This window comes from Budorcas taxicolor, chromosome 18, assembly GCF_023091745.1.
Source record: "Budorcas taxicolor isolate Tak-1 chromosome 18, Takin1.1, whole genome shotgun sequence".
Taxonomy (NCBI): domain Eukaryota; kingdom Metazoa; phylum Chordata; class Mammalia; order Artiodactyla; family Bovidae; genus Budorcas; species Budorcas taxicolor.
The window spans coordinates 27,487,537-27,500,022 of NC_068927.1; the positions used below are offsets into that span (position 1 = coordinate 27,487,537).

The 12,486-nt window shown below is 49.2% G+C and overlaps 1 protein-coding gene across 1 annotated transcript in view; it reads right to left on the reverse strand.

The window, feature by feature from the left end:
• CNGB1 (cyclic nucleotide gated channel subunit beta 1) overlaps positions 1–12,486 on the reverse strand; it is a 66,050-nt gene that overhangs the window by 29,361 nt on the left and 24,203 nt on the right. The window contains exons 16-17 of the mRNA XM_052656233.1: positions 5,656–5,818; positions 1,982–2,089 (exon numbers count right to left, since the gene is read on the reverse strand). Coding sequence (XP_052512193.1) covers positions 1,982–2,089; positions 5,656–5,818 — 271 coding nt within the window. The remainder of the gene's footprint in view (positions 1–1,981; positions 2,090–5,655; positions 5,819–12,486) is intronic.

Consider the following 12,486-nt stretch of genomic DNA (forward strand, 5'->3'; position numbering starts at 1 on the left):
GTCGATCCTGCCCCAGTCTCCCTCTTGACATCAAAACATCAAACCCACCTTAATATATCCTGGGAGGAAATTCAGCCTGGGAATTGCACTGGGATACCCAGCTTTATAGGAAATGTACCGTGCAGGCTCTGATTCAGATGGGCAATTCTGAAAAACTTTGGATTCCACTTGTGATTTAGGGGGCAACTCTTGAAACTCAGTTCAGGGCTGTTAGACTCAGTTTGGGGTTCACATGAGATACAGGACTGATCAGGGAGGGGACAGGGGCTACTTTTTGAGGTTTAGGAAATAGCTGATTTAAAAAACAGTGCAGGGAATTCCCTGGCGGTCTTGTGGTTAGGGCTCTGAGCTCTCACTGCCAAGGTCATGGGTTTGATCCCTGGTCAGGGAAATAAGATCCCACAAGCCATGCAGCATGGGCAAAATAAATAAATTAATTAGTTTAATTCAATCAAAATTAAAAAAATTACAGATACATTAAAATCCTTTTAATTTACAGGAATTTAAAATGTATGAACTTGCATCAAGAGAGACAGACATAGACAGACAGAATGAATGAGAATCTGCCTGACAGTCCGCTCAGCGTGGGTCCAGAGCTCTGGGTGAGTTGAGACGGGTGGCTGTGTGAATCAGCCTAGTTCCCTGTACTTTGCTGAGTGGCCTGTGATCCTCTCGCTGAGCTGAGGGTGACACTAGTATTTACAGATCTATTATTTTTTTCATACACTGAGGCACTGAAACTCAAGCCAGCTACTCCTAATGTGCTCAGCTGAGCTGGAGGCAAGCAGTGTGGGGTCATAATGAGAGATGGCACCAGGGGTGGAGGAGACAGGAACTGCTCACCCACTTTGGGAAGCAGTCGCCACCTAGCCAGGGACCCTGTTGCCCAGGTGTGGCCATGTCAGCTCTCTTCTGTGCACAAGCCTTGTGCAACTCCAGGCCTCCTTATGGAGAGCAGCCTGGCACTCTCCCTTTCCAGTCTGACCAGTGAGATCTTGAAAGCCGCAGAAAGATGGCAGAGCCAGTGCTGGCTGGGTCCTTAAATGACTGCAGAGAGCAGAGTCTGCCACTGACCTGAAACACGCACCTGACGACATGACTCTGACATGAGCCATCCTGTTCCTTATGCGCTGAGACACTGAGGTCTATCTGCGATAGCATCTTAACCCACTGAGGGAATACCTAGGGCTCCATGCTGACCACCTTAAGAGCATTTTTCCCAAGGGAATTTTTATTATTCTACAGGATTTCTGTCTTATCTTCTGATATGAACCCTAACCCCACCCTGATCCTACTGCATCAGATGAGACTCCCACTGTACACTAAAAGGAATCACTGGATGATAGGTGAGGTTTGGGGTTTTTTCCTGCTTCTTTGGCTTTTCTGAACTTTCCACAATACTGCTAAGCATAAACTCCATAAAATTACAGTCAGAAAAAAGAGACTGGAAGGAAAGGTCATGGTTTCCTGAGGTCACTCCAGGAGCATGGCTGGTGGGGAGGTGAGACGCCCAGGCCAGAGCCCGGGGCTGGGGGATTCATTGTCATTAGCCTACGTAGACCCTTCAGGAAAACATCTCCCCCTGGCCCAGCCCTTGAGACAGGCATATATCAGAGACACAGGCCCTGATGCCCTCACAGTGCCCTTTAAACATTGTTCCACAGACCAACTGCATTGGAATCACCTGAGGAGCTTATAAACACTTGGCTTCGCCAGGTCCACTCTCTGTGGCTCAAGACACAGGAGGCCCAGAGCCCAGGCCCATTCTGCAGACTAGATTTTGCACAACTGCTGGGCCAGCCAGAAGCAGCCAGGGCAGGGGACCCAGCCCTCCCTTACTGCTTGGAAACCACTGGCACAGTCTGCCTTCAGGCAGAGTGTTCTAAAAACATTCATGCTCTCCCCAGCTCACCTCCCTTTGCTTGCCCATCCCCACCCAGACTTCTGACTCCCTGAGACCCCAGAGGCGGCCGCCACATACTCAGTGCCCTGTGGGCTGGTGGGGTCCGACCAAGCAACCACGGGGGATGCAGCCGGTGACAGCAGCTTGAGCTCTTCAGCCTCATCATCTTGGGAAGGCAGCCTCTTCCTGCAAGAACACAGACATGGAAAGGGACTTCAGGGAGGCAGGAGCCACAAGCGGGGAGCCAACTTGGAGCCCTGCAGATCACCCAGAGCAAATCCTGGGTGGGAGGTCGGAGCAGAGGATGGTGCTGCCCAAGGGTCCTCGCTTGCCTGCAGGGAAACAAAAAGGGAGAAGAGGGGACACAGCCGACCTCCGGACCTTAGTCTCTGCATCCGTTCAGCGGCCTCACGTAAAAGTAACAGCACTAACTCAGCATCAGGCAAACCCAAGTTTGCTCCCCAGCCCTGCTTCTTCCCAACGTGTGCCCTTGGCAAGTTACTTAAACTCTCTGAGTTGCCTCAGCTTTCCCCTCTGTAAAATGGGACTGTGTGTGCTGTGCTTAGTTGCTCAGTCATGTCCACCTCTTTGTGACCCCATGGACTACTGTAGTCCACCAGACACCTCTGTCCATGGGGATTCTCCAGCAAGAATACTGGAGAGGGTTGCCATGCCCTCCTCCAGGGGATCTTCCCAACTCAGGGATCAAACCCAGGTCTTCTGCATTGCAGGTGTATTCTTTACCAGCTGAGCTACCAAGGAAGCCCAAAATGGGACTAAATCTAACCAGCTCAATGAGGCGCTTAGCACTCAGTCAGGTCTCATTTTAAACATCCTTCTCCCTCCACCTCCCAGTCTGATGGCACAGAGCTTCCCAGCCCACCCCCACCTCTTTCTCCATCACACCATTCTTCCAGCCTCCAATAAGGTGTGAGGGCTCCCATTCCATCCTGTTAAATCTCCTAGAAGCTCAGCTTCCCTCCCTTAACAGATGTGCCCCTGATTGGAACAACTGACACCCACAGGCCATGGAGTCTGGTCTCCCGCATGTGGTGTGACCTGGGACAAACCCCATCCCCTCCTGAAGCTCCCTCTTTCCTATCTGAAGGATGAAGACTAAATTATCCTGGGTCCCCACCATTCAGTCCAAGTCCACCAGTGTTGCTTTTGGAACCACTGGTGTCTTGGCTGATGGTGTCTAGATTTGAAGACACGTGGTACTTCTACCATCCCCCACCACCGTGACTCAGGATTCCACCATTAGGGTTCTAGAGGGACACAGTCAGAGGGATGTGCAGCATTCGCTTTATTCCAGAGAGCTCTGGAACTACCCTATTATCTTCTGTCAACTCAACTAAAATGGCAAGACTCATGGGTTCGCCTCTTTTACCCTCTAATTAAAAGGAGGCCTGAAGGGGCACTTCCCTGATGATCCAGTGGCTAAAATTCTGCACTCCCAATGCAGGGGGCCTGGGCTCGACCCCTGGTCAGGGCACTACATCCCACATGCCACGACTAAGACCTGGCCTAATCAAATTGCCATCAGGGAAAAGACCCTGATGCTGGGAAAGATTGAAGGTGGGAGGAAAAGGGGACAGCAGCAGGTGAAATGGTTGGATGGCATCACTGACTCGATGGACACGAGTTTGAGCAAGCTCTGGGAGTTGGTGATGGTCAGGGAAGCCTGGCCTGCTGCAGTCCATGGGGTTGCAAAGAGTTGGACAGGACTGAGCAACTGAACTGACTGATAGCCAAATAAATAAATACTGAAAAAAAGGATGCCTGCACACAAGAAGACTGGGGCAGAAATCTCTCAACTAGGACTTAAACTCAGCCCTCCTACCCTCAGCCCAGTGCCTTCCGAGGGCCTGGAGAGAGTCCAGAAAGTGGAAGTAAGTCAGAAGCTCTGTTCCCCTAGCACTGCCCAGTGCTTGGCCCTGTGCTAAGCACTTCACTTACGGGAGTTCGTTGAATTTTCACATGCCTAAGGTACAGGGAACGTTTCATCCCCATCTTATCACAGAAAGATGGGGGCCTAGGAAGATCAAATGACTTGCTTTAAGCCTCACATCTGGTAAGCGGTGACCTGGGAGTCACTCCAAACCACAGCTTTGTGCTGTGAGAACGGCCTTGCCCACATGCCCCCCTCTAACCCTCTGTTTGGGTGGCTTCTCTGCTCCCATCAATTGCCCTGTGTTCATTCCATCCCTGACCACAGACAGCCCCACTGGTCTCCCATGTCAGGCATCAGAATTCCTTCTTGGGGGCAAGCTCAGGCTGAGGCTTCTCCAGTTTCTCACAGTCATGTTCTGCTTAGCAGCTCCCTGGAAGAGTCTTGTGTGATTACTTGTTCACTATCTCCGTCGCACTAGAATATCAGCTCTATTAGGACAGGCTTTTCCCTGGTGTGTCTACAGCACCTAGAGCAGAGACTGGCACATAAAGATGTTCAAAAAATGTTTGCAAATGAATGATAACCAGAGGAGCCTCACAGACCCAGCTCACAAGCAAAAGGTAGGAGCTTGGATTCTAGCCCCATGTGACCTTAGTCCCTTTGTTGCTGCTTCCCAGTATCCATCTCTAATCCAACCTGTACAGTTTCTCCACCCTAATAAAGTGAATAGAGGGAGGTAGACCAGATGTCCACAGTCATGGTAGCACCTCGTCTTCTGCCATCTGTACTTTGTATATGATTCAATGAATTAACCATGAGGACTGATGTGTCTGTGAGCTGTGTTCTGAGGCCAGGTGAGATTATGTCTCTTCTCCACATTAAAATCTGGGAACCTCTGTTGACTACATCCAGCCATTTCTATCCCAGCAGGCACCTGACTTCAGCTGAGAAATTACTCAAAAGCTCATGGATGAGAGCAAGAATTAATCAAGAAAAGAGAACCATCTCTCAATCCAGCCAGCAAAGGAAAGGCACTGGTGGCTCTTCTTTAGCTTAAAGAACCACTCACAAAGCACAGTGCTGCACCTCACAGCCTGCCTATAGCTCTATACAGGAACGCTCTCAGCTACCCAGCTCAGGTTGTCCAAAACTACCTCTAACCATGCAGCAACTAACTTATCTCAAGAAGCACAACAGTGTGTGCAACCCTGAGCAGGAATTTCACTTTCGAGAATGGAGCCCAAGGACAGAGGGCAGAGGACCAAAGAGATAGCCATAGCACTATTGTGTTCAGTATTTAACAGGGGAGGATTGTTACATCTGTTCTGACATGTGGAGCTGGAAGACGTCAACACAGCATCATAGTGACAGCCCAGCAGTATGGAAAGGGGCTCAATAAATAAGATATGGTCTCAGATGAGATGGGATCCAATCCTACCTTCAATTAAAACCACTCAGAAGCCTGGGCCCACAAATAAGGTATGGAAGAGAGGGCAGAAAAATAAAACCACCACCTAACATAGCATGGTGGGATGAGGGATGGTTATTGTATCTAGAGTTCTTTGGTATTTCCATTGTAATTTTTAACAATAATATTAGCCCTGTCACATCTATCACCCACTTCAAACCATATACTCAAGGGTATTTTGGACAGGGCTTCCTCAGAGACTCTTTCTAGAGCCTGAAACCAGGAATTAGGAGACCTGGAAAGGGGTGGGCCCATGGTCCCAATGCTGACAGCATCTCACTGAGTGACCTTGGGCCAGTTTCTTCCCCTCTCTGGCCCCAGTGTCCTCTTCTACCAAATGCACAGATGGCACAGTGCTATGAAACATCCAAGAGAAGCATAGAAGGTGACCTGAGGCTCCCTGTGGCTGATCCTGGGACCGCAAGAGTGTCGGATTTGGCAGGAGATGGGGGCAGCTGCACAGGAGAGGGTGGGTTCTCCTCCACGATGAGGGGCCGACTGTCAGCATCAGCGTCTTCCACCTGCACTTCGGGGTGCTCTTCCGTGGCAGGTACTGGGGAGGGGAAGGAGGACACAGCATCAGAGAGGAGCCAGGTCCCCAGAGCCTCACTGTGTTCTACGGCGAAGCCACAGACAGTGTGTGTGGAGGGGCCTGTGGCAGCCTTGCATCCACACAGGGCCCCCAGGAGAGCTCCATGCAGGGGACATGACAATGCGGTATCCAGGGCCCTCTGAGGGCCACGCCCCTCGCAGCCACTGACCCAGGAGCCACGGGAGCAGCCGTGACGTCACGGGAGCTCCCGGACACAGCCTGGAGCCAGCCTGGTTTCCCTGGGCCTGGAGAAGCAGCAAGGCCCTGGGGTGGCGGTTGGGGTGGCAGCGCTGAGAAAGGGCTTGGGGAGCCTGCCTGGGGGGCACTGAGTCCTAGGGTCTGGCCTGGTGCAGTCTGGCTCAGCTGCTTCCTCTCCCTGGGCCTCAGTTTCCCCATCCCAAGGTAGGAATGATGGGGCTTTCCCAGGCCCGTGGGGGCAGCAGACATGGGGGTACAAGACCTCTGTTTTAAAATTTTTTTATTAAAGCATAGTTGATTTACAATGTTGTGCCAAGCTCTGCTGTACAGCAAAGTGACTCAGTTATACACATATATTCTTTTTTTTCACATTCTTTTCCATTATGGTTTATCACAGGATAAACCTAGTTCCCTGTGCTATACAGCAGGACCTTGTTGTTTATCCACCCTATATATAATATTTTATATCCAGTCCCACACTGCCAGTCCTTCCCTCCCCTATCTCCCTCCCCAGTGGCAACCAGAAACCTGTTCTCTACAAATCTGTTCTCTACATCTGTGAGTCTGTTTCTGTTTTGAGACAGGTTCATCTGTACCATGTTTTAGATTCCACATATACTGGCTGCATAGGATATTTGTCTTTCTCTTTCTGACTTGCTTCATTTAGTAGGATAATCTCTAATTGCATTCACGCTGCTGCAAATGGCATGATTTCACTCTTTTTGTGGCTGAGTGGTATTCCATTTATCCATGTACCACATCTTTATTCGTTCATCTGTCAATGGGCATTTAGTCGTTTTCATGTATTGACTATTGTAAATAGTGCTGTTATGAACATAGGGGAGATGTATCTTCCGAATTATAGCTTTGTCCAGGTATATGACCAGGAGGGGGATTTCTGGATCATATGGTAATTCTATTTTTAGCTTTCTGAGGAACCTCCACACAGTTCTCCTCAGTGGCTGTACCAACTTACATTCCTGCCAATGGTGTAGGAGGGTTCCCTTTTCTCCATATCCTCTCCAACACCTGCTATTCGTAGACTTTTTCATGATGGTCATTCTGATCAATGTGAGGTGGTACCTTCTAGTTTGGGTTTGCATTTCTCTAATAATCAGTGCTGTTGAGCATCTTTGCATGTGCTTACTGGTCACCTGTACGTCTTCTTTGGAGAAATGCCTGTTAAGGTCTTTTGCCCATTTTTCAGTTGGGCTGTTCTGGTGGTGGTGGTGGTTGTATGAACTGTTTGTATATTTTGGAGACTAAGCCCTTGTCCATCAACTCATTTGCAAATATTTTCTCCCATCCCACAGGCTGTCTTTTCTTTCTTCCTTCCTTTTTCATGATTTCCTCTGCTGTGCAAAAGCTTGTAAAAGTTTGATTAGGTCCCTTTTATTTATTTTTGTTTTTTATTTCTATTGCCTTGGGAGACTGAACTAAGAAAGCATTGGTATGATTTATGTCAGAGAATGTTTTGCCTATGCTCTCTTCTAGCAGTTTTACATGTCATGTCTTAGGTTTAAGTGTTCAAGCCATTTTAAGTTTATTTTTGTATATGGTGTGAGGGTATAACTTCACTGATTTACATACAGGTAACTTTCCCAGCACTTGCTAAAGAGACTGTCTTTTACCCATTTGATATTCTTGCCCCCTTTGTTGGAGATTAATTGGTCATAGGTGTATGGGTTTATTTCTAGGCTCTGTTTTCACTGTTCCATAGATCCGCATGTCCATTTTTATACCCTTACAACACTGTTTTGATTTTACTGTAGCTTTGTACTACTATCTGAAGTCTGGGAGAGTTATGCCTCTTGCTCCATGGCCCCCATCCCTAGGCCGCCTCACAGGACTGCTTTGGCAATTCTGGGTCTTTAATAGTCCTTATAAAAATTTTTGGATTATTTGTTCTAGTTCTGTGAAAAAAGTCTTGGGTATTTTGACAGGTATCATACTAAATTTGCACATTGCTTTGGATAAAATTGCCATTTTAACAATATTAGTCCTTGCAATCCTCTTGGAAGGGAATGGGATATCTTTCCATTTCTTTGGATCCTCTTTAATCTGCTTTCCTAATATTTTACAGTTTTCAGCGTATTAGCCTTTCACCTCTTTGGTTAGGTTTATTCGTAGGTGTTTTTGTTTTGGTTGCACTGGGTCTTTGTTGCTGGGTGCAGGATTCTCTCTGCCTGTGGCCAGCAGGAGCTACTCTCTAGTTGGAGTGCGTGGGCTTCTCATTGCAGCGGCTTCTCTTGTTTCAGAGCATGGGCTTCAGGAGTTGCAACATGCAGGCTCGGTAGTGGCAGCGCACAGGCTTAGTTGCTCTGAGGAATGTGGAATCCTCCCAAACCAGGGATCAAACCCATGTCCCCTAGTTTGGCAGGCAGATTCTTAACCACTCTACCACCGGGTAAGTCCTTTTCCTTTTGGTGCTATTTTTAAAGGGTTTCTTTTTTTTTTTTTTTTAACATTCCTTTTCTGATGTTTCATTGTTATTATAAAGTGTGGCAACTCATTTTTTAATATTAATCTTGAATCCCGCTACTTTGCTAAATTCATTTATTAGATCTAGTAGTGTTTGCTTCGGAGAAGGCAATGGCAACCCACTCCAGTAATTTTGCCTGGAAAATCCCATGGGCAGAGGAGCCTGGTAGGCTGCAGTCCACGGGCTCGCTAAGAGTAGGACACGACTGAGCAACTTCACTTTCACACATTGGAGAAGGAAATGGCAACCCACTCCAGTGTTCTTGCCTAGAGAATCCCAGGGACGGGGGAGCCTGGTGGGCTGCCACCTATGGGGTCGCACAGAGTTGGACACGACTGAAGCAATTTAGCAGCAGCAGCAGCAGCAGCAGTATTTGCGTGGAGTCTTCAGGGTTTCCTATGTACAGTATCATGTCATCTGCATGTAGTGACAATTTTACCTCTTCAGGGCCTCACATTCTTGAAGGGCCTCGAATGGAGACATTTGGAAGTTTCCTACAATCAAGGGTGACAGACTGTTTTTGTAATGTGTGTTACCCCTGTGACATTTGGTATTTTCTTATTTTTGTATCTGCCAAGAGGCCCCAGAAATAATCCCCTCAGCTCCTCTCCTGACCTCTGAGAGGCCTCGCATCCTGAGAATGAGATCCTCCCTGGGGAGACTGGGTGTGTCCTTGTTTTGGGCTTCATTACCCTCCCTTGGGACTGTGGGGACAGGTCTGCCGCTAGGCAGAGCTCAGAGGATGCTGAGGGGCTGGGAGGATGCCCCCACTCCCCACTACACCTGGGCCAAACCACGCAATAGTAGCCAGGTGCAGGTCTGGGTACCAGCAAGGCAGGTGCACACCCCCAAAATGTGGAGGGGTGCGTTTTGAAACATTTGGATCTGTGAGCTTTTTTCAATGGCCACATGGGGAAAGCCAGCACATTATGAAGGTTGGTGGAGGGAACGTAACCAGACCTCAAGACTCTGGCGCATTTGTTGAACTAACCCTAAGCACTCAGGAAGGGAGGATGAGCAGGACTTTTGCTAGACTCACCACCAGAAATGCCCCAGGTTGTGCAAAGCAGGAGAGAGCCATGAGGTGGCAGGGACCTCCCCCTGCTTCCCACAGACCTCGGGAGAGGGGAGCTGGAGGTGGGCTGGGGGCATGGAGGCAGCCAGGACTAAGGCAGCATCTCAAAAATGCTCAGGGCCCCAGGTGCTTCCAGCATGGCACCCCCGGCAGCAAAAAAACACCGTGGCCTCAACATCCATGAGGCTGTCCCAGGGAGCCTGGGAGGGACCACGTGGTCCCCTCACCCCCAATCTCACCCTGCATAAGACCCTACAAACTCAGTCACTCTCAAAGATAGGGGGACCTCCTAAACCCAATGTTTCATTTCCTGCCAGTTTGACAGAGTAGGAACTCAAAACAGAAATCGTATTTGTTTATATTATACTGATTTATAGAATAAGAATCTGTGATTAAGAATACGAAGAATAATATTGTATGCTTAAATTGGTTTAGAGAATAATAATATTTACTGTTAAGCACTTCCTATGTGCCTACTAGGCATTTGTTTCACTAAACTCTAAGTGCTTTACTTATATATATATATAAACCCTTTCGTTATTTCCAGCCACTCTATGAGGTCATTGTTGTCATTGTCCCCATTTTGTGCAGAAGGAAACTGAAGCACAGAGAGGTTAAGAAACCTGCAGCAGAGCCCAGGTTTGGACCCAGGCATCCTCGCTCCAGAGCTAAAACTCTCAGCCCATCCTGAGGTTGGTGACCAGCCTACATACAGACTTCTGTGTCACGCAGAACCACTAAAATGGAAATAATCTTGTCACTCACTGCATGCTGTCATTGCCTCGGCCATAGCATCTAAAATCATTGTGTGTCAATCACAGTTGGGTCAGACCACCGTCCCAATGTCTCACTGCAACTGTTTCTCAAAGCATGGGGCTCTGAGGGGTCAGAGAAGGCACGCGATGATTTTAGATGGCACAGCCAAAACAAAGGATGACACAGAATAAGACCATTCCTCCCTTTCCTGTCCTCTCTGGATCCAGCGTGGGCAGAGAGGAAACCTCAGGTTAGTGCTGCTATGACCTCAACGCCTCCCAGACATGTCCTAGTTCCCTTCCGCAGACTCAGCTATGAGCCTTCAGCAGGCCCCCACCTCACTAGAAATTACCAACATGACCTAGTTCCCCATGTCTTTGTGGTTATTTCTATTTATGCCCTTCTATTTATGGCAGACCAGGCTGGTTTTCCATTTGAATTATAATGTAAAGCTTCCTATTTAAATACACTGAATTGAATGAAAAAATGAGTAAGCAAATAAGCGCAGAGTTGGTACATGCTTGCATGTATGAGTGCCAAATCACTTTAGATGTGTCCGACTTTTTGTGGTCCTATGGGCTGTAGCCTGCCGGGCTCCTTTGTCCATGGGATTCTCCAGGCAAGAATACTGGAGTGGTTGCCATGCCCTCTTCCAGCAGAGCTGATACAGACTATACAAAAATCAAGAAGTGATGTAAGGGTGGAGGACATGGGGGACCCTTTGGAGTGAGATTTAGGGCTGGCCTGGAAGATTGAGCTTGGCATGTCGTCCCCAGTAGCTCATGTGGAGAACGTCACCGGTCATGAGGCTGGCCTAGCCAAGAGCTCTGAGAGACAGCCCTGAGCCACCCCGAGCCACCGCCACCCCCAACCCTGGGTGTTCCGCTGTCTCTGCTAACCGAACAAGCCCCGGGGTCACTTGGCCAGGCGGGCTGATCTTACTCCACCTCACCCCCACTCTGCGCCCACCTCAAGCCAGGAGGAGGGGAGAATAAGAGTGGATCTCTTCTCAAGAAATGTTCAGCTTGACCTGCCTGTGGATACTGCAGACAACCTTGCCCAGTGTCATCCAAAAGCAAACAAATGAATCAAAGGCAAAACAGGCAGGTCTGGTTTGAGTCAAGGCAGACTCAAAGTGACAGGGGTTCGCCGCGAGGCACCAGCATGTCCCCCCGCTCTTTGTCAGCAGGCAGCAAATAGCAGGAGCCCAAAGGCCACTATGGGGACCCTGTCACAATTAAATGGGTCCAGACAGGCTCTCTTTCTGCACTGGCCCCTGAGGACACCTCTCCTCTGGGTCTGCCTATTAACACCTGGGGGCCTCTCCTGTCCTGACAGGGAATTTGCTGGGCAGCCAGCCACAGTCCTCAGAAAGTCCAGCTCCCAGCAAACCCTCAAGGTCAGTAGACTCTGTCTGCAGTGGACCTTCACCTCGTCTCCTGGTCCATTTCCCTCTGATTATTCTTCCCCCTGACCCAGCTCCTTGATCCAAGCCTCTTCATTGGCCTGGAGATCTGAATGATTTGTTTAAACTAGGGTATGAGTGACTAACCCGTATAAAAACTGATGATCTGCAAAATGCCACGTTTAACCCCCAAAAGTGAATTACTAATTGTGGAATTTTAGGCGCAGAGAGAAGGGGACTATTATACCTTAAATCACCACAAAGCAAGACGAAGGCACTGGTCAGCAGAGGAAGAAGGGGTGGTTTTCTAGGAGCCCAAATAGCAGTCCCACACCAAGACCACAACACCCATGCAGAAAGCAGCCCAAGCCATGCGGAAACACACAACACAGACACCAGCGTGCTGGGTGGGCAGTTTCACGCTACCTAGACGACGGGCTGAGCGCCTGGTCTCCTTGACGAAGCTGGAGTTGGACAAGTTTGTCCTCCGGGAGATGAGGACAGGGATGCGGGTGATGGGGGGGCGGTAGCTGGGCACATTGGGGAGGTGCTCCACCAGGTTTGGGGGGGCAAGCCTGGGGGTCACTTGGCCAGGCGACTGGTCCTGGACTAGGTGATTCAGCTCCATGTCCAGGCCTGGTTTAGCCATAGTGCTGAGGCCAGGGGGTCTCAGGCAGAGGCAGGACCCTGGGGACTGCAATGAGGAGCAAAGA